The sequence below is a fragment of the Echiichthys vipera genome, assembly GCF_963691815.1.
Source record: "Echiichthys vipera genome assembly, chromosome: 18".
NCBI lineage: Eukaryota > Metazoa > Chordata > Actinopteri > Perciformes > Trachinidae > Echiichthys > Echiichthys vipera.
The window spans coordinates 27,010,074-27,032,100 of record NC_139843.1 but is presented as its reverse complement, the minus strand read 5'-3'; the positions used below and the strand labels follow the sequence as shown (position 1 = coordinate 27,032,100).

The 22,027-nt window shown below is 39.8% G+C and overlaps 1 protein-coding gene across 1 annotated transcript in view; it reads left to right on the top strand.

Annotated features, from left to right (window-relative positions):
* The window catches only part of ryr2a (ryanodine receptor 2a (cardiac)), a gene marked incomplete at its 5' end in the record, with an annotated part of 336,158 nt that overhangs the window by 46,284 nt on the left and 267,847 nt on the right, over window positions 1–22,027 (top strand). The window contains 2 exons of the mRNA XM_083932619.1: window positions 16,276–16,395; window positions 18,228–18,338. Coding sequence (XP_083788745.1) covers window positions 16,276–16,395; window positions 18,228–18,338 — 231 coding nt within the window. The remainder of the gene's footprint in view (window positions 1–16,275; window positions 16,396–18,227; window positions 18,339–22,027) is intronic.

The window sequence follows — 22,027 nt, the reverse complement described above, 5'->3', positions numbered from 1 at the left end:
TTCCAAATGTTGTCTCCAGTGCTCCCCTTCATACAAACATCCGGTTTCAGCGTTGTTACACAATACATCCTCTAGAGGGGAATGCCTGTCGTAAATTACCGGCATCAACAATCGCAAACATTGCGTCCGTAGAGGAGATGATTTTGCTGTCCTAAATCGGAAAAAAGGGCGCAAAAAGTGTACACGACGGTGGCCTTAATGGAGAGTTTTTTTCTTTGGTTTTGACGATGAGAGAGCTGGTTGACGAAAGGCACTTCCAAAACTTCAGGATGTCCACCGCTACTTCTTCTCCTTTGAGTTTTCTGGCTGTTGTGTGCTGCTACTTTCGATGATTTGCTTTTTAAATGTCCAGTTACTACTCTCTTCTTTGTCAATTTTCGTGAATGGTTGGACTGACTCTATACTGACTCTATACTGCCCCCTCGATTTCCTGTGGTGTTGCGTTTTTCTGTCGTCATACAATACATATATCGCACAGCAGGTGCAGCAGCTAATAAAAATATCCGGGCTGTAGGCCAGAAGTTAGTCGTTTTCAGACAGGGGTTCGGGGTTTCTCCCCCAAGAAATTTTTAAATTGGGCAGATAAAAATGTAATTATGACGTAGTTTGAGAAGGAAGAGAAAGACCAATGGTAAATTAATCTATTTATTTTTTAAACCTGCTTGTGTTAACACAGAATTTTGAATTTCATTCACCACACATTTTCTTTTCTTTAAGGAGAATGGTAGTCATGCCGTTGGGGGAAAATAAATGTAAGTCAAGAGATTAACTCGGTGCACCACCAGCCACGTACCTGTCACCCTTATGTAGTAAAACAGATCAGAGTATCTCCTTTTCATACAGTCTATGAGTATCTTTCTAAAAATCATAATCCTGTTTTCATCATCTGCAACACAGAGGCACTCAGCTGAAAGTCTCCAGTCAACAGAGTCACTGTTAAACTGAAACACTGACATGTCAGTCTGTTTTAAGTTGGATTTTGAAGTCATCAAGTCAGTCTGCTTGTAAGTGTGGCCACAGTGAATTTTGCAGTTTTCACTGCTACAGTGTTGCATCTGCGACTGCTGGTAATGTGGTAATTCAACCACATAAAAGTCTACTGTACTGGGCAATTTTCATCATCGTGGTTTTGTTTTTAAAAATTAAAAATTTGACAGCATAGAGCTCTGGGCTTTAGCCTCGAATGCTCAGGTCTAACGATGTGCCTGTCGCACAGCCCTAGTTATTGTGATCAAAATGATGTAGCACCAAACTCAAAGTGATTTTACCTCCAAACTGTACTCAGCTTAAGTTCTATAGTAGCCTGCATTAGTTTACTATAAATGTTTTATGTTGTCACGTTATGCTGCAGTTAACTGACCATTGATTTACTCTGTGTGTGTAGCTGCGTTAGATGTTAGCTGTTAACTGGACACACAAGACGGGTTTGTCAGCGGACTGCAATGCAGTGGCTCAACTTGAAAGGGGCGTAACAGCCATCGGCAAGAAGGCTGAACTGGTAAAGACTGAAACAAGTCTGTGCAGACCTCCAAACAGGAACAACAAGTTAGCAGTGTGAGCAGACACTCTTTACGACGCTGTGTACCAGGATTTGGAAAACCAATAGTGAAAAGTATTTATCTGTATCGGTTTATCTAGGTACAGCTCTGGGCAAAATGTGAGTATTCAAATGGTGGGATTGTTAGCTCAACATATGCGCTAGCTAGCACTGAACATGATTACACACAGAGCCATGTACCAAGGAGGAGTTCCTTCCACTGTCAGTTACACCATGTAAACCCCCAGCGACAAAAAAGCATATGACACTCTTGTCAACTCCCTGGTCAGTGATATTCATTTTCAGCCTGCCGGCTTTACAAGTTTGCAAGCAATGAAACAGGGTTTCCATGATGGTTCACATTTGAAATGGTAATGCTAAATGTTGAGGATTTTACCTCAGTTTATCATTAAACTGGTAACTGTTTCGTCCCTATTCTGTATCTGTTAATAAGTAGAAGTGGAACAGATAAAAATAACTAATGGTAAAAACTAAAATTGTTTCAGTCACATTACCACATATGACACAAATCACAGTAATAAAGTGCATCCATACCACATCACAAATCTCACCAACAGAACAGTGCAAAAGAACAGACAGACCATAGACTGATTTTGTAAGGAATTGAGTGTTCTTAGTGCTAAGGGTGTGGAAGAAAGTAAGGCTATCATTATCATTACGCACATCAAAGTGTGTGTGCAACAGGAACAATGGATAACAGGAAATAGAGGCCAATAAGATCACATCCTGCCAAGTGAATAACAGGACTATTTATGGGCATGTTTTGATGATGTTCTGGACACACAAACACACTGGGAGAGCCTAAAAAGTGATGGCCAGTAATAGGCGTGTATATGAAATTGTGGTGCTTGTAAACTTTGCAAACACACAAACATCAGTTTAAAGTGAGAGGCTGGAAGGAGACATTTTGGGATTCGTGTGACGAAGGTGTAGTGAGAGCTTCTGTGGATTTGTGTTAATAAAACTCAAAGTGATTGTCATGCAAGTGTGTGTGTGTGTGTGTCTATATATATATATGATTTTTGTAGGCAACAATTTTGCCTCTTTTAACAGCTATCCAAGAAATTCAATATACCAAACCCCCGTTTGTTTAGGAGGTATTATACTAAAGAAACTATTCCCCAATTTCCCACTACGCCATGTGATATGATTCTTGATACCATAATATTTTCAGATCCAACAGATTAAGGAATTTATATCATCTATATTACAGCTAATCATTAATTTAAACTGCCTTCCCTCATCTGGAATCAAAACAGCATAAAAAAGATTTGCAATAACAAAATAAATGTGGGCTTAAATCTTGAATATTCATTCCTTCTCCATGTGTCCTCCAGACTCTTTAATTCAATTTAAAGTCGTACATCGTGTTCACCTTTCTAAATCCAATTTAGCTAAAATATATCCACAAACCAACCCCACCATGTGACAGGTGTAGGTCCGCAGACTCAACATTGTTACACATGTTTTGGCGCTGTCCCAAACTTTTTGAAGCCCTCTCAATAGTATTAACAGTTAAAATAGACCCAGAACTTTACATTGCACTATTTGGAATTGTTTCTGAAGGAATGCAGCTACCCATGGGGGGACACAAAGTTCTGGTCTTTACTACCCTCTTAGCTTGATGCCTGATACGAAAGATGCTCACCCACCGTCGATTTCTCACTAGATAAGGGATCTGCTGTTTAACTTGAAGCTTGAAAAAATTTGATAAACTGTACATTAAAGCAATTTAATGTATGTAGCAATTTCTTAGTATAGTATCGTATAGATTTTTGGACTTTTTAAAATTGTGGCGATCGTTCTTGTCTACAAAACTGAATTCCCACATGCACCATTTGGATTCTAATGCTAAGAAAGATATTCATCTAGTGAAAAATAACCTCTGTCTCTTTTCAGACGTCCATCCCGAACCACTGTCCTCTCCCACGACGATGTTGGTAACCCTTTTCCAAATAAGCAGCACACCTACCACGTTAACCCCGCAAAACGTGCACTTTTCCAGAAGGAGATAGATTACCTGCTGGAAAATGGTTTAGCTGAGCCGTAGTCTGTGGAGTTCTCCATGTCTTCTTGTGCCCAAATCGCTGCGCTTCTGCACCGAATTCCGTAAAATGAACTCTGCCACCACACCAGATTCATATCATCTTAAATTGCTTAATGCACATTGTCCTATCTGGTGTAAAACATTGCGAGGTGTACCTCAACGATATAGTAGCCTACACAAACACTTGGTCTGAGCACATGGAGACTCGAAGATTAAAAAAAAAAAAAAGCATCCCTCACTCCCCCTTATGCCGTGCAGCTGGTAGGTCAGGGTCAGGTGCGCCAATTCACTGCTAAAATTCAGGCCATTCTGGAGTTCCCTGTGCTCCAAACTGGACGTGAGCTCTGCCGTTTTCTGTGGATGGCAGGCTATTATCGCGGATTCTGTAGGAACTTTGCAGATGTTGCTCCCCTCACCACTCTTACTAGCGCCATTATGGCATTCATTTGGTCACTGGCATGTCAGAGCGTGTGAGTGTGCAAAGGCTCTCCTCTGCAACATACTTGTCTTTGTGTTTGCTTGTGATATCTCTGACAGCAACACACACACACGACTGGCCAGTTACTTTCGTGGCATAATCCCAAATGTCTCTTTAATTACAACAACAGTGCATCACTGCCTGCCTCACGCTAAGCCTGACTACAATAAGGATATTGATATTGGGGGAGAAAGTGATGCCTGCAGAAAAAAGGAAGAAACAGATTAACTGGTGCACATTCAGATGTGGAGCGGTTAAACAGGGAGGTGCAGCCGCTGTTATGTAAGCTATGTCTTTATGTGGGAGTGAAGACATATGGCTGAGATAAGAACTAACAGACTAAAACATGGCAGAGAAAACATCCTACACTCCCCAAAAGAAGGCATCTATGAGGGTTATTGGTTAGAATAATTATTCCATAGCCACAGACCAAATTCACAGACAGATGCCGGTTGAGAGAATATATCAAAATACATTACTCCAGATCCTGATTATGATGATCGGTGGGTTGGGTGGGTGGTCCATCTATCCATCTGCTTAGCACTGCGGTCCAGAGCAAGATACAGTCTCCACAACTACTGTCCTTTCTTTGGACATTCCAAGTTTATTTTTACAATGTTACACACAAAACTCCTGTATATCTTTGCATAATTCTTTAATAATAAAATTAAAAAAATCCTACCTTCAAGAGCGCATGCAAACAAATGTTCTAACAGGCAATTTCAACCATTATTGAAAAATTACCACATAGGCTAACTCCTTCACTCCCTCTGCCTGCAGTCCAAAAGCTTCTTTATCATTCAGTACAAGTGAGGGTATATAATCTTGTGCACAGGTGTATTTTAAAAGATATTATTGTCCGCTCACCGCTCAGTACAAAGGATGGAAGGAGAGTTTACTTTTTCCCCAACAAAGTTGAATTAAAGTCACACAAAAGCAAACCCAAAAGAACAGCTGTGGCTCTGACCGCTAAGTGTTTAAGGAAATTCTTGCCTCTGCTGCCTGTCTCTGCTCCAGCCCTGTGCCTGGACCCAGCCAACTGCCAAGAGACCACAACCAGCTTACAAACATGCTTATATAGCTGACTGATTACCTGATTCTGTCCAGCTGTCTGATCATTGGCTGAGCCACTGCCCCCTCTCCTTCAGCAGCCGACACCTTAACTACACCCCAAAAACATCAATACTGAACAGACAGTACTATTAAGCTATTCATTTTAATTTTATTTATTCTTTATGTAAATTATCAGCAATTGACTGGTACTGAATATGTTTATTAAGCTATTTATTGTATTAATTTGTATTGTGTTCATTTTGAATTGGTTGACAATGTAAAACATTATATATATAATGTAAAATAATCCTGTGAATGGTCTCATTTGTCCAGGTCATCGTTATCCACAAAGCAATTTCAGTCAAATTTGTCAAGGAAGACGTTTCACCTCTCATCCAAGAGGCTTCATCAGTTCATGTACGCAACTGACCAGGCTGGGACTGGGAATGTTAAATATTCCTTCTCAGAGTCATATCAGCAAAAAATCCACATAGAAAAGGTCTATTTTCATTACAGCTAAAAAAAATTCTATATTGACCACCATAATCTGTGAATTTTCCCTCCCTAGTGGTGTCTGTTTCAGTGTTGGTCTTAAAAATTCCATATTAGTTGGGCTCTAATTATTGTTACAGAGGTAAATGCAACAATTGTTAGTGATATGAAAACCAGGTAATATCATATTGCCAGTCCTTATTCTACTAAAGATGAATATAAATCACATCATATTTCAACTAAACAATAAATGAGTCATCTGTACATTAATGTAATATATAAATGATGATTAATGAGAAATTCTCAGTATTTCTACAGTATGCAGCAATATCTGATCAGAGCCAAGTGTCTCCCTCTCTGCTTTCCTCTTCCCTCTGCTTTACTCAGATTACATCATTGACGCTTCCCCCTCCTCCACACTCACTCCCTCTCTGTGCCAAGCTTTTAAACCCTCCAACGCTGACCTGCCCACTGCCTGTGTGGTGTGTGTGTGTGTGTGTGCGTGTGCGTGTGCGTGTGCGTGTGCGTGTGCGTGTGTGTGTGTGCGTCTCTTCCAAATCCAAACTGATCTTGCACATCCAAAACAGCAGCACTGTAGCAGAAGCTGGTGAAATTCTTCTGTCAGATTTTGACTGTTTAATAGAGACTTTTTGGGCTTGGATACCTAAAGATTGGTAAAACAGAGACATACACTGGAAATCAAAATTAGAGAACAAAGTATTAATTCTTGATTTATTCTAAAATATTGTTATTCTTTATTGTTCATAATTTGATAGAATATCCTCTGCGTCTATACCACTGCTGTACTAGCATGTTTTAGTTAGTTTAGTTTAGCCCAGTTATTGGTGTTAATCTGGCACCTTGTGAACACTGACTTCATTGTTGGACCCTATTTATATGCAGCTCTCCTGTTTACTTTACAAGATGGTGAGCTGCTCTAAGGTGACTGAAACCCTGAGACAGCAGACTGTCCAGATGAAGGCCAAAGGGATGACCCCTTTCAGCCATCAGAGAGAGGTTTGGCATTCACATTCTGTGATTTCAAGAAGATTAAAACTTTACAAGGACACAGATTCATTTAAGTCCCTCAAAAAGGCCGGTCGTCAATGTAAAGTGCACGAGAGGAGAGGATTATGAGAAGACTCTCAATGGGGAATCAGTTCAACACTGCAGCTGGAGTTGGTCTCCAGTTCAGTGCTGAACATGGCAAGGATCTTTCTCTGCACAGTGTCTCATCATTTAAGAGTTTTTGGAGTGAAAGCCCACTCTGCAGTGACCAAACCTCTCATCAGCAGAAACAATAAAAAGGCTAGACTTGCCTTTGCTGAAGAGCATGTTGTGTGGACAGAGGAGAACTGGCCCAGAGTGACTTCAGTGATGAGAGGACGTTTAGTTTATTTGGATCTGATGGAAACATTATGTTGGGCGTAGGACTGGGGAAAGACTGTAACCAAAGTGTATAAAGAAGTCAGTTACATTTGGAGGAGGAAGTGTCATGGTTTGGGGATGTTTTCTGCAGCAGGAGTTGGGCCTCTTGTACAGCTACATGGCAGGGTGAATGCAAATGTTTATGTGAACCTCCTTCAGCAACATGCAATACCTCCACTGCAACTGTCTCTCAATCAGCTGCAATTTTCACGAAGACAATGTCCCCTGTCACACTGCAAAACAGGTGAAGCAGTTCCTTAAAGCTAAAAATATTGAAATAATGAAATGGCCCGCCCAGAGACCAGATCTGTTATGGGAAAAATCCGTCAACAAAGATTAGACACAAACAAGTCTTGGCTTTTCTCTGTGGTTTTATTTCTCAACACATTTTCTGTATAAAAGGACTGTGCTCCACGCACACAAACGCAGGCTGCTGGAGACACAGACCCAGAACTCAAGGCAGTTTTCATTTCATACCATACATGAATACATAATCAGCGTTTAGATGACAAAGCAGTATAGTCATATTTAGTCACATTACAGGCAATAACCTTCGTCATACTTGTATCACAGAATAGGAAGTATCACACAACAAACACAGAGCTGAACATTGTATGCTCAGATAAAGAACTTCTGCATCACAAGGGGATAAAGAATGTGTTTTTTCCTGTGTTTTAAAACCCATCCATTCATCCATCTTCAGCCGCTTGTCTCTATCGGGGTCGCTAGGGGGGCTGATTTGATCTCCGGTATATATGAGCAAGCAGACTTAATATAAACATTGAAGGGCTTTCAATTGACTCAAACCACATTTTGTGTCACTCTTCAGCTTTGATATGAATTACAGTAGCATACATCATTAAAACTGCAGCTGCAGGTCTATCCCTTCTATTTTTAATTATTTAAACATTATTACCAATGCTGCAGTCAGCTCTACCAAGCATTTTTGCATCTTTTAGATCATTGTTTCAGTTTTACATCCAGACAGAAACATGCTAGCTGTTTCCCCCTGCTCCCTGTCTTTAAGCCAAGAAAGGCTAACCAAGTCCTGATTCGTGCTGTGTACTTAAATGATAACCCTGCTAATATTCTATGTGTTCTTCTATTAATCAAATATCATGTGCAGAGTCAAACCAACAATGAGTGTTGGTGGTGTATCACAGCCTGATATATTCTTCCTCTGTGTCATGGAGCTCCATTTGTGTCCAAAAACTAGTACAATGTAGATTCTTTTCATATATTTTTTACTGCTGCCACAAAAACTCACTAGAGCACCAACTATGGTTAATTCTACTGCTAAAAATAGTCCTGAATAAATGCACTATTTATTCCAGTTTGAATGGTGTTTGTTTAAAATCTACAGGAATGTGTAATGCTGTGCTTTCTGCACAGAATGAAGAAAAAAGAAAAAAGCATCGGCAGTGGGATGTGTGTCTTAATGAAGAGGTGATGAAGTGTCAGAAATGGACATTTTCAGCTCGAACTTCGTCAAACTGAACCCTTTTTAGCAAAAGAGAATGAAAACAGAAGGGGTAAGCTTTCTCTTTCTCATCTATAACAGCATAGAAAACATGTCACTGACTGATGTCATACATGTAGCAGCCCTGGTGGCAACGCTCCGACTACAACTCAAACTGGCGCTGGGTTACAATTTTCAGGGGACACATTCCAGAAACCACCGACACCTCAAAGCATCTGCATTCACATACATGCATGGACCATGTTTGGGCTCTTTTCATGAGGTTTGTTGACTGCAAAAATAACAATGCTGACAAAAAGCAAACAGGCCTGTTGAACTATGTCTTTGATCTGTTGAACCTGGATTTTCAAAAACAAAACTAAACTCTGCCTGATATATGTGGAACCCTCAGCCTGTAGATGGATGGGCTCAGTGGATGGGATTAAAAATGTTAACAGTGTTTATTACTTTCCAATACTTTGTTGTCTCTTGTGTCAGAGGAGGATTAACCATCATTATCGTGTCCTTCTGTGATCCTGCTTGTCCATGATAGACTACAAACAGGTCTCTGTGACAGCTCTCTGTCTGTCTGTCTCTCTCCCTTGCCTCCAATCATGCACTGTGTTTCACTAAGGTCATTTGAATGTTCCCACTGAATGCTACTGTTGAATAAGCTGTTGTGTAAGACTGTGCATTCAACTCTGTGCTGCTTTTGAGTGCAGTACTGATGAGCACTGACCATGCACTGTGTGTGTGTGTGTGGTTGTGTGTGTGTGTGTGTGTGTGTGTGAGTGTGCATTTCTGATTTTATTTTTCAGGATGTTTTCATGCTTGTACACACAATGCGTGTGTGTGTGTGTGTGTGTGTGTGTAATTTATGTCAGTCTATTTCTGTGTGTGTGGGAGAGTAGATGCAGCATTAGAGTGTTTTTCCTCAAGCAAGGGTAGCCATTCTGTTGCTATGTCTATCACACACACACACACACACACACACACACACACACACACACACACACACACACACACACACCTAAAAGTGTTTTTAAAAACACTTGTATAGTGTAATACAAAATAGTGCATGCTTCCATCTTTTGAAATTCCCTTTCTTGTCATTGTAAATGTATGGGTTGTCCATTCATCTACTTCCTGAAAGTCTTTTCGGGAACTATCTGACTTGCTGTCCTTTTTTTTTTTATACATTTAATGAAGTTCATTACTTTTTTGCTGTGTTAAAGAAAATTACTTCCAACAACACTCTTTATATGACGTTAATCAGAATTTTTTAGACATCAGCATAGGTGTGGGAAGTGAGGATGCAGAGGGTCCTGCAGTACCCTCTGGTGGCTGAGAGTGTAATACAGTAGAAATACAGTGTCAACCGCAGTGTGATAGGAATGCCATCAACACTCTCTCCGTGAATACACTGGAGGCTCTGTTCACACACATCGGAGATAAAAAAATGGTCCTTGTACTAAGGAGCTGGGAGAGTAAACTCTGAATTAGACATTTTGCGTTCTCGCTTACTGCCCAGCCCGGTAATACCTAATTTCAGGTTTGCAGTGCAAAAGGTGTGTAAAAGGGGGCTCATGATAACCATTGTTTTTGGGCCTAAAACCAACCAAGCCTTAAGCATAGCATTGTTACATCCTTAAACAGATTACATTTTCAACATGAATTGTAATAGTTTTTGAAAGCACAGACAAATGTCACCTTGCTGATAGGGGCGATAGAGCTAGCCCTGCATGTCCTGGCTCACAATTACATAGGTTATACTGTATATAAATTATAAAATGAAATAGTGCATTACTTCTTGTAGGTATAAGTATGAACAGTAAATGACAACAGCCTGACAAATTTGCAATTACTACATATGGTGCAGAGCTACTGTTTTTGATCTTCTGTCAGTCCCTCTATGTCTGTCTCTCTCCCATTTTCTCTCTCTCTCTCTCTCTCAGGCTGGAATGCAAACCACAGACACTAGACATGTTCATGTAGGGAACAGTTTCTGTGTTAGACATTATAAATGTCACTAAGGCATTATTCAAGTTAATGGTAACCACAGTAGTTATCTCAGCTACCTCCCAGTTCATTTTGTGTGCATGTGCAGTATGTGTGTGTGGGCAGGAGGGATTGTGTGTGACAGACATTATAAGAGTCATTAAGACATTAGCTTCCAACGGACCTTACATGGCTCTGTGTGTGAGTGTGATGGTATTCCCTCAGCCCACACATCTTGGCAATTAAGCAGAACCACAGTGACTGATGAATTCCGGAGGCAGCTTATGACAACTTCAATGTTCCCCAATGGAACTCTATTACATTTAGTTATTTCCAGCTGTATCTATAAAAATACATTCTGCTTGTATGGTATAGTGGCCAGAAGCCTGCCCATCCATGCTATTCACTGCAGCAGACAATTCACCAGAATTATTCCCCTGGGACTCTCACTCTCACTCTTTGGCCATTTTCTGTTTGGACTTTTAGTGGTAGAGAGCCCTCATGAATGATGAAACAACAAAGGAAGCCATAATTCATCATAATGTATGTTGAGTTGTTTTCTTATCTACAAGGATAACACCCTCCTAAATGTCGTGGAAGACACCACAGTGATGGGATGCATCACTGGCGGGGACGAAGCGGCCTACAGGAGGGAGGTGGCCAGTCTGGTGTCATGGTGTGAGGCCAACAACCTCACCCTACTGGTAGGAGCCCACACTGGGCCCAGATGATCCATCCCATGCTTTAGCATAATCCTCCCTTTCCCTCACTGGCCAGGCCCGCTTGTACTCACATTACTTGAAATGATCCAGGCCTCGGCTCGACTGCTTCTTACTTGTACGTCGTCAACCATTGGATATTTAGTTTCGTCTGACTTTTTCTGAATATTTTCATCTGACCAAATCTGACTTCGAGCTGCATCTTTTTAAATGTCCATCGTGGGGAACAGTCGTATATAAATAGACATCAAGGCCACTGTCAATGCTCGTGCCCCGACATGTGCATACCTGTTAGTTTTTAGAATTTTAAAAAAGCAGACGCAAAAATGAAACGCAAATATGAAAGTGGGGCACAGGAGGAGAAGAAAAAGGCTAAAGCCTTGTTTATTGTGATGTATGAACAATGTTGCAGTGTGCATTAATGAGGACCTGAATTAGTAGTACTAGCGAGACCCTGTTTAGACATATTCAAGCCTACTGTATTAATTGCCTGCCTGTCCTGATAAAGCCTTAGGCCTCGCCTAAATTATTTCTTTTCTTTATAACTGTGCGTATGATGCTCTGAATCAATTTTGTAAAAAGATGTATGTTCTGTAATGTTTGTATTGGTTAGCGCTGGTAGAAAAAAGCCCTTTGTGTTTAATGAACCTACAGCTGCTTAACAGACATGAACAAATATTTACACAAATGAATATGGACACTAGCACTCCTATGAAATTTATCTCGATAATGATATTCATTGTTTCATATACAGCAAACGTAAATGGAACATAGTCACATAAATCAAATCAAATCAACTTTATTTACATAGCACCTTTCATACGTATAAAATGCGGCCCAAATTGCTTTACATTAAAATAACACACACACACACACACACACACACACACACACACACACACACACACACACACACACACACACACACACACACACTCACATACTACATGATACACCACTGCACCGAGCTTTGCACGGTAATGCTAAAATACCACAAACCAAGCCAGAAACTTAGATGTAGTCATTGACTGGCCTGAACTTCAACAGCCTAGGAGTGAGCCTACTATCACCTAAATGCATGGACACGAAAACTTGTCCCTTTAGCATTAGATTCAGGGAGGTTGGTGGACTCAAGCCAGGTTTTCCACTGTTAGCAATACGAATTAATAACAATCCATTATATGGTATTTTTCATATGCAAACACTGTAGCAACCATAGAGAGAATATGGACAGTACTGATTTAATGCAACACAAATAAGACAAGTTCTGATAAATGGTATATACATACAGCCATGTTGGATTGTGAGGTCGGGGTTGGTGTCTCCAACAAGACTTTTTCCAACTGGAAACTTGGAAATTACAACTTCCCAGTTCAAATGGAACGCACCAATAGTCAAGGGTATTGTTTCCCCTGCCATGGTGGGGGTGTGGACACGCTGATGTGTGTGTGTGTGTGTGTGTGTGTGTGTGTGTGTGTGTGTGTGTGTGTGTGTGTGTGTGTGTGTGTGTGTGTGTGTGTGAGTGTGAATCAGTCACAAAGCGAGTGTATGTTGGTGGTTTGTGTTTTACTGCCACTGTGTGCCTGTCTCTGTCAATCTAACTGATCTGATTTAAATGCATGAGTTGAAATGGGTAATGATATCTGCCTGATCTAGACTGGATAGGCTTGGTTATCTGTGCATTTGATGTAATTTTAACTGTTTTTTATCTAGTAGAGGTACAACATCAGAAAAAGAAGTGAAGATAACACTTACCAAAAGTTAGCATGACTGCTAAGCTCAAAGACTGAATAAGAAATACAGTTTGGCATTTAAAGCTTACATTTTTAGATACTAGTAGGATATGACAAATCCTTTAGCAAAATACACTAAACTTTTCAAATGTTAAACTATTTAAACACAATAAGTTGTATAAAACCTTACATAAATTGTCTTAAATTGGCATACATCTGGACAGCTAATACAACATTTTGGTACTTCACACTTATGAATTACAGTAGGAATGACATTCACAATGGACAATTCTGTACCTGACTCTATATTTTGTACATCCATTGGCAACAATAAGTATTTACTTACAGTACTGTATATATGTGTGTCTGCATTTATTTTGACTGCTGTATAGGGCTTGTTGTAAGTGAGTGATTGTCAGTTATTTTAGTAAAAAGAGGTTGCTCTGCAGTTTTAGATGTCACCGACAATGAGCAACAGTAAATCTCTGTTAATGGCTCTGGGTCAATTACAGGTTTTTTTTATTGCTTTAACCTGGTTGAAGAAACTGGTAACCTCTCAGTCTTCATCATCACATCTCTCAGGAGAGCAAAAGACACCTTTTGCAAATCAGTTAACCCATTGTCATTGTTTTGACACACTTCCCACACCCTTTTGCAAATCAGTTAACGCAGATGTCATTCAAGCAGTCCAAACTACATTGCTTTAGCTGTGGTAACCAAACAGAAAATATATGTTCCCATCTCTTAGAAACTTCTTGACCAGTATGAAATCACTGAAGCACCTGTTTGACACTGCTTCACACAACTTCTCAATTTGCAATCAGTCTGCAGGCTTAAAAGGTGTTGTGTGTTGTGACTTGCAAGCATGGATGGTCTAAGGCAGATGAGAGTGCGATGTAGAGGCCATGTGGCCTATTCGTCAAGAGAGAATTGACTAGAAGAGATTTTTTTCTTTATCGTACAGAATTTTTATTTTTATTTTCCTTATGTCTTACACAGTGATGGCTTTTACTGTATTTTTTCTTTCATACTATATATGTGGTTTCTGTTGGAATATTTCATTTCTTAGCCACAATCTCAAAAAAAAAGAATGAATACTGCATTCAACAAAATTTGAAAAATCATTGTATATGATTCTGGATCTATTTTTTGCAAAAGAGCAAATTGGCACTGATATATAAGCTGCTGGCCAGTAATGCAGCACTGATTCACATTGAGAGCTGAATTTTGTATTTTGATGCCCCTTGTCTAATGACTGATTGGAAGCGCTTCTGCACTTGTGTGCAAGTTGTGTTGTTTGAGGGCAACTTTTGCTTTTGGTTCATATTTTAAAGTTTTTTTTGATTGCTTTGACCTGGTTGAAGAAACTGGTAACCTCTCAGTCTTCATCATCACTCTCTCAGCAGAGCAAAAGACACCTCTTGCAAATGAGTTAACCCATTGTCATTGCTTTGACACACTTCCCGCATCCTTTTGCAAATCAGTTAACGCGGATGTCATTCAAGCAGTCCAAACTCCATTGCTTTAGCTGTGGTAACCAAACAGAACATATATGTTCCAATCTCTTAGACACTTCTTGACCAGTTTGAAATCACTGAAGCACCTGTTTGACACTGCTTCACAAAACTTTTCAATTTGCAATCAGTCTGCAGGCTTCCTCCATACTCTCCATTTTTAAATCCTATAGAGGAATTCTTCAGTGCTTGGAGATGGAAGGTTTACGATTCAAGATTCAAGATTCAAGATTCAAGACTCAAGATTCAAGAAGCTTTATTCATCCCGAGGGAAATTATTTTGCAACAGTTTCAATACAAAGGTGGGAAAGGGTCAGAGTAACAATAAGCATAAAAACAAAGCTAACGTAAAATAAATCAAGCAATGAACTAAGTGTGACAGAGTGCAACAGACATCGTGGTTAAGCGTAGGTTTATACAATATACAACAATACGCACTGTTCAGTTTAGCAGCAGATTGAAATGAAATAAGTACAAACTAAATAAGTGAGAAGGAGCGATCAGTTATAAGTGTTAAAAATGTTAAAAATGTAGTAGCATTTCCCACAGAACTAAGTGACAGTATGGCACAGTGGAGTGTAGCAGCATTTCGTACTGAAGTAAGTTACAGTAAGTTACAGTAAACCACAGTGAAATGTAGCAGCATGTCCTAAAGCACAGTAAGTGTAGAAGCAGATAGTTACAGTACCATTAAATAAATAAATAAAGTGATGTAGTGGTGATATAAAGAGACAGTGTAAAGTGTAGCCGCAGTAAGTTACAGTACCACAAAATAAGTGATGTAGTGGTGGTATAAAGTGACAGTGTAGTATAGCAGCATTTCTTACCGAAGTAAGTGACACTACAACATCGCCACTATGACCAGATGCCCTTGATCGATGCAATGACCGCTGCTGCCCAAGATATAGATGCAGATGCATGCCAAGGCTAGATCAGGCATGCAAGAAGATTTTTCCCTAGGTGCATCGCAAGAGAAAGTATTGAGTGCGATGTAGATGAGGCCATGTGGCCCATTCGTCAAGAGAGAATTGACTAGAAGATATTTTTTTCTTTATTGTACAGAATTTTTATTTTAATTTTCCTTATGTCTGACACAGTCGTGGATTTTTATACTATATCTGTGGTTTCTGTTGGAATATTTCATTTCTTAGCCGCAATCTCAAAAAAAAAAAAAGAATGAATACTGCATTCAATAACATCTGAAAAATCATTCTTTATGATTCTGGATCTATGTTTTGCAAGAAAGCAAATTGGCACTGATATGTAAGCTGCTGACCAGTAATGCATCACTGATACACACTGAGAGCTGAATTTTGTATTTTGATGCCCCTTGTCTAATGACTGATTGGAAGGGCTTATGCACTTGTGTGCAAGTTGTGTTGTTTGAGGGCAAAATTTGCTTTTGGTCCATATGTTAAATGTTTTGGCGGAGGTAGAGCCTTTTGCAGGCAAAATTAGTCATTTTGACCGTTGGTGCCACGGTTTAGGCCTTTGCGTTAACAGTTTTGAAGAATGTGTATTTTGAGTCGACTACTGCGTCAAAGCAATCAAAAAAACTGTAAATGTTTTGGCGGAGTTAGAGCCTTTTGCAGGCAAAATGAGTCATTTTGACCATTGGTGCCACTGTTGAGGCCTTTCCGTTTACAGTTTTGATTTGATTTTGAGTCGACTACTGCGTCAAAGCAATAAAAAAAACTGTAATCTCTGGATTTGTAACTATAGCTGTGTGTGTGTGTGTGTGTGTGTGTGTTGCTGTGTGTGTGTTGCTGTGTGTTTGCATGTGTTCCTGTGTTTAGGATGATGAGGTGGTCCTACAGTGCTCAGCCACAGTCCATAAGGAACAACAGAAACTGTGTCTGGCTGCTGAAGGCTTTGGAAACAGACTCTGCTTCCTTGAATCCATCTCCAACTCCAAGGTACTTATACAAGCTTTAATACACTCCTTCAGGCCTACCGTCAAGGGGGTAACACTCGCACAAGGACACCGTCTCTTGTAATACATTCTACATATAAGTATTGCAAGAGAAGAGAAAAAGATGGTGGGGTGCCAAAACATTCAGTTCCCTGTCACTATAGGTCAAGAGTTAACCGTTGATCAGATTCACCACATGAAGAAAATATACAATGCAATGTTTGAAGATAACTTCGGACCTCTGGGGCTACTAAATGCAGTAAGCTGTAACCAGGTAACTGCTAATTATCATGTATACAGGAAATATGAATAACCTGATTCCTCTGTAGCCTCATAAACGGGATATTAATTTCCATGTAAACACAGTGTTGAGATTCAAGCAGAAACGTGTCACTTTAAAGGTTGAATATGGAGAATCACACACATACGAAACCGATACACTCACACACACCCACACCCGCACGCACGCACGCAGGCATGCACGCACACACACACACACACACACACACACACACACACCCCATAACACATACAAGCATGTTGCCGTGCCCCTCCCTTTATGGTATCTTTAACACTTAGTTGAACATGCTTCAAGATACGATACAAGGGAAAAATTAAAAACTGAACGTGCCAACAACATAAAAAACAAATTCCTCTTGAATGCCACTATTCTGTCTATATGAGACAAAGTCAAGTAGCCAAAAGGAAACCCAAAATTGTTTGCAATTTGTTGAAATGAGTGGTACATCCAACTTACAGGTTATTGTAAACTCAAAAGCCTTAATAGCTAAATGGCTGCATTATCAATATGCGTCTAATGTATATCTTCAACAAGCCCTCAGTTAGATTGGCACAGTGGAAGGTCCAATTATACATGAAGCCGTAAACTGCAGTACCATTGCATACTTTGTAGGTATTGGGTTCAGTAATGATTAATTTAAAGTAATTTTGTTGTTGTTGTTTTTCAGTCCAATTCAAATTGCATTAAGGGCAATTTGAGAACCTTATGTTTGCAATAACAAATACACAATACCAGTTACTGTAATTCACACACTAAAAAGCTAGACAATACAAATATGGTGATGTAAGAAAGTAGTTGAAACAAAAGGGATCTTTGTGTATACAGGTAAATATATGAAAATGTTAAAATAAGGAGGAAATGTATAACAAAATGTTGTCAATATTCTCTGATCTATTCCAAAAGAGTTTAGGTTTATGTGGGCAGTAGAGACTACAACTTCTTAGCAGTTGGTGCACAACTTAGTGGCAGCTCTGTTTGACAGACATGAAGCAGAAGGCACTATTAATCCCTGCAATAGTGACTAATAATATTAGACATTATAAGCTTCTATAAATAAATTCTTGACAGCTAAAGGCAGACTGTCAGTGCCTATAGGAGCATTCTGTGGATATTACAGGTATTTTCCCTGGGTTGCAGCTGCAGTAGATTACAAATTATTTTTTCTGCTGATGTCAGATGTTTACCATATTAGAATCCTGTACATTATCATAGGAAAACTTAGGCCTTGTTTTCTCAATTGTTTCTTGACTTAACCTGTCGTGAAATTATTTTTAATTTGGAACATTGAAAAAGCCTGTTATTGTTTGCAAAATAAAACTGTATTCAGTTTTTTTTTGTAGTGACTGAATAAGGTAGTGTGGAAAAGTAATGTCGCTAGACACTAACGTGTAAAGAAAGAGTTTCTAACCAAACCAAACAAGTCCTGCAACAAAGTACAGTATTTCTACATCATTGATCTCCCACCACTACCAATGGTCAGCAGTCATCAGTTGCTACATGACTAAATCATCTAAGGGGTGTTCCTGTTGTTTCAGAATGTGCCTCCAGATCTGTCCATCTGCACTTTTGTGTTGGAGCAATCACTGTCGGTACGAGCCCTTCAGGAGATGCTGGCCAACACAGAGGAGAAGGCTGAGGGGGTGAGTGTGAATAGACACACATATTAACACACCAGGGAAGTGGAGATGAATTGATGTAAAGTAGGTTGTTCTCAGATCAGGACTTTCTTGATGTGAGACTGAGGCACCAGCCTGATGAAACAAACTGACGAGGAGTTGTTCAACACAGGGAGAGTGAGTCTGCTTACTGATCATTGTTCATTCTTGGTAACGTCACTTGTCTATCGCCGCAAACAAGAAGAGGACAGCATCAGTACATTTGACACAAGTGATAATATCTCAGCATTTATACATTTAATCAGTACCTGGAATAATCTTTGCAGTAGTCGTATCAAGGAATGGCAATCTTCAAGTGCCTCACGATTCCATTTTATTCTGATTCTTGGGGTCGCGATTCGATCCAGATTCTCGGTTCAATAAAATTTGACCTTGCTGAGATTTTAAAGTGTCGCAAATAATGCTCTTGAATATCATCCTTTATTTCTTTTCTCACTTCATGCATATAAACACATTAAGAACTACCATATTATTCCCATCATATATATTATATAGTATGAATATGGGCTAAACTTCCTTACAAATAATAACGGTTGAGTCAACTCGAAGAACCTTTCTTTCTACTGCCTTCTCTGTTATTTTCCTCGAGTCCGTCAATGTAACGTCCTCATTAAGATAGCATGCATATTCATGAGATCTGCCATTTATGGTAGATAGTAGGGGTGGAACGGTTCCCAAAATCCACTTTTCAGTTCATATCACGGTTTTGGGGTCACGGTTTTTCGGTTCGGTTGTTTTTTCTATGTCTTTTAGATTCTTAAAATATCATGTATCAGATCTGTAGCCTAATAATTAATAAACATTTTTTTCCTCAGATATTCTTAAGGACATGTCATGCAATCATGCAAAAACTGAAATAATGAGGCAGCTTGTTTAGGGATTACTGTAACAATCTTAAATGAAAGTGAAGTGAGATCTGAAACAGTAGGAGAGACATTGCTGCATTTACGCGTTTATTTATTTAGATGGCAAAAATGTAAACAATTGTTTGCGTTCTAGGTAAGAATATAAACACTTTTACATGATCAAATCTTTAAAAAAATGAAGAAAATAGGTTTTCTTTCACTAAAATACGACCAAACAGCAATCACTGAACTGACTGAAATAGTCTACATCAGGGCTATTCAATCCATTTGGAATTGGGGACGGTTGACGAAAATTATCCAAAATGAGGGGCTGGAAAAATGCAAGCATCACATTAATGGATATTGTAAAACAATGCAGCGACATAGGAGTACATATATTGTCTTTATTTTATCAATGTAAATATTAGTCATAGGCCTCAAAGTGCAAGAAGCTTGTCAAAAACAATCCTTGTTAAATGAACAAACTTGTTAACCAGAGGTTTTCACTCAATTATTGGACTAAAGTAAAGTTTGAGACTCTTCTCCTTTACATGAGTATTTTATTTACATGCTACTTTATACTTCTGCTCCACTACAAATCAGTGGAAATATTCTACTTTTTACTGCACTACATTTATCTGATTACTTCAGTTACTAGTTACTTTGCCAGGCTTACAAGCACAAATGAAACATTAGTTTATTCATCAAAAACTGGACTGACACAAATTAACGTAACATAAATGCAGCATGATTTTTAAAATAAAAAGCCTTAATAACTTATCCTCTTTACACTCCGATATGACTGCAGAGTAAACACAGGCTTCACAGTGACAGAAACTAAAACTTCTCTGTCCATTCTCTGTTGAACTGACGGTTTCCTGTGTCAACTTCTCTTTTTTCAGACATTGATGTGGTGATTTAACCACAGATTTAACCAGACAGAAATGAACAAACAGAGCGGAGATTAGTGAGCTGTTGCCAAGAGGATTAAAAAAAACCACGAAGAAGAGCGTGCGTAGCCTTGTGGCCGTGTACCTACAGGGAGCGCGTGGAGCATTTGACCCGCTGAGACGTAGCACTGAGATGGATACTAGAAAGGACAGCGGTCATGAAGGCACCTCATAAACCGAACGGTAAACACGTGTACTGAACCGTGACAAGCGTACCGAACAGGACAGATTTTTTTAATAAACCGTCCCACCCCTAGTAGATAGTGGGAATAGAAGTGGGATTACACTGGGCGGAGATAATCACCGCACAATTCACCGCAGTTGGGAATTTATCGGTATTTAAAAAGGAAAAATTGTGTGCACGTGTGCACCGAACAGTTTTATGAATCTTTTTTTGCGCAGCACTTTCATGATTTTGTGCGAACGCAATGTTTTGGGAAGGATTCTATGCACAGTTTTATAAATGAGGCCCGAGATGTCTGAGCTCCTTCCCATCACCATGAGCACAGCCATCCTACAAATAAAACTTGTGTCCATGTTCTCTCTTTTTTGGTCACTACCCAAAGCTCATGACTATTGGCAAGGGTGGAATATACTGTAGATCGAATGGTAAATTGAAAGCTTTGCCTTCTTGCTCAGCTCCCACAACAGCACGATACAGTGCACACATTACTGCTCATGCAGCACCACTCACCCTATTGAGCAAGCTCCATTATACCCTCAGTCATGAAAAAAACTCTCTGAGATTCTGTAACTACTTCACTTGGGCAATGTATTCCCAACCTGGAGGTATCAATCCATTCTTTTCTGACAGGGAACCATTACCTCAGACTTTGAGGTGTTGACTCTCATCCTGACTGCTTCATACATTCGCATACAGGTCATGATATGATGAAGCCAACGGAACCACATCATCTGCAAGCAGCAGAAAAGCAATTCTGAGGTCTACCATCCAGACACTCTTCCCCCCTGGAGGCTTATCCTTGAATAAAACAGAATTGGGATAACCCTGTCGCAGCGCCCATTCAAAATGGGTTTTATATCCCGTCAAGAATACAGACACAGCTCACACTTGGTGAGATAGGTTATACGAGGACTAGATGGCTCAAAGCAGTGGACTTCTCCAAGTCCACAAACCTATGTAGACTGGATTGCAAACCATGACTCCCCTATAACTTTGCAAGGGTAAAAAGCTGGTCCATTGCTCTATGGCCAAGACTGCATTGCTTCTCTGAGATCTGAGGTTTAACAATTGGTTAGAGTTTCCTTTCCAGCACTCTTTTATACATTTTCCCAGGGACACCGAAGAGTGAAATATCCTGATAATTGGAGCACACCCTCTTTCACAGGCACTGTCCCCGATCTCCATGTGACTTGTAAGAGGTATGTTGGCCAAGACTGCCCAACATTGTATAGAGCTTTCAGCATCTCAGGGCAAATCTCATCCACACCTGGCCGTTGAGAAACTTCTTACCTCAGAGACCTCTGCCAGGGATGTGAGTGAGGCTTCCCCTGAGTCTTTATGCTCTGCCACCTTTACAGAGGACATGTTTTTCAGGTTTAGGAGTTCCGTGAAATAGACGAAAAAAATGGCGCCCATTCATTCCTATGGAAAGTGCTCAGTGGCGCAGGTTCCCTTAAAGACGCTGCCATTTTTGGTTCTTGTGAACGCGGGAGGACTTACCGGATGTAGATATGTTTGCGTTCCCAAGCCCATGCCCGAGCGCCAAGCACGAAACAACAGAAAAAACAACAGAAAAAACATCAGACACAGTGCTCAAAGAGTTTGAGCAGAAGAATAATGTTGCTTTCCTGAAGCCTTGCACTTGGCTTATACAGAGACGAGACCTAAGCTGCTGAATGT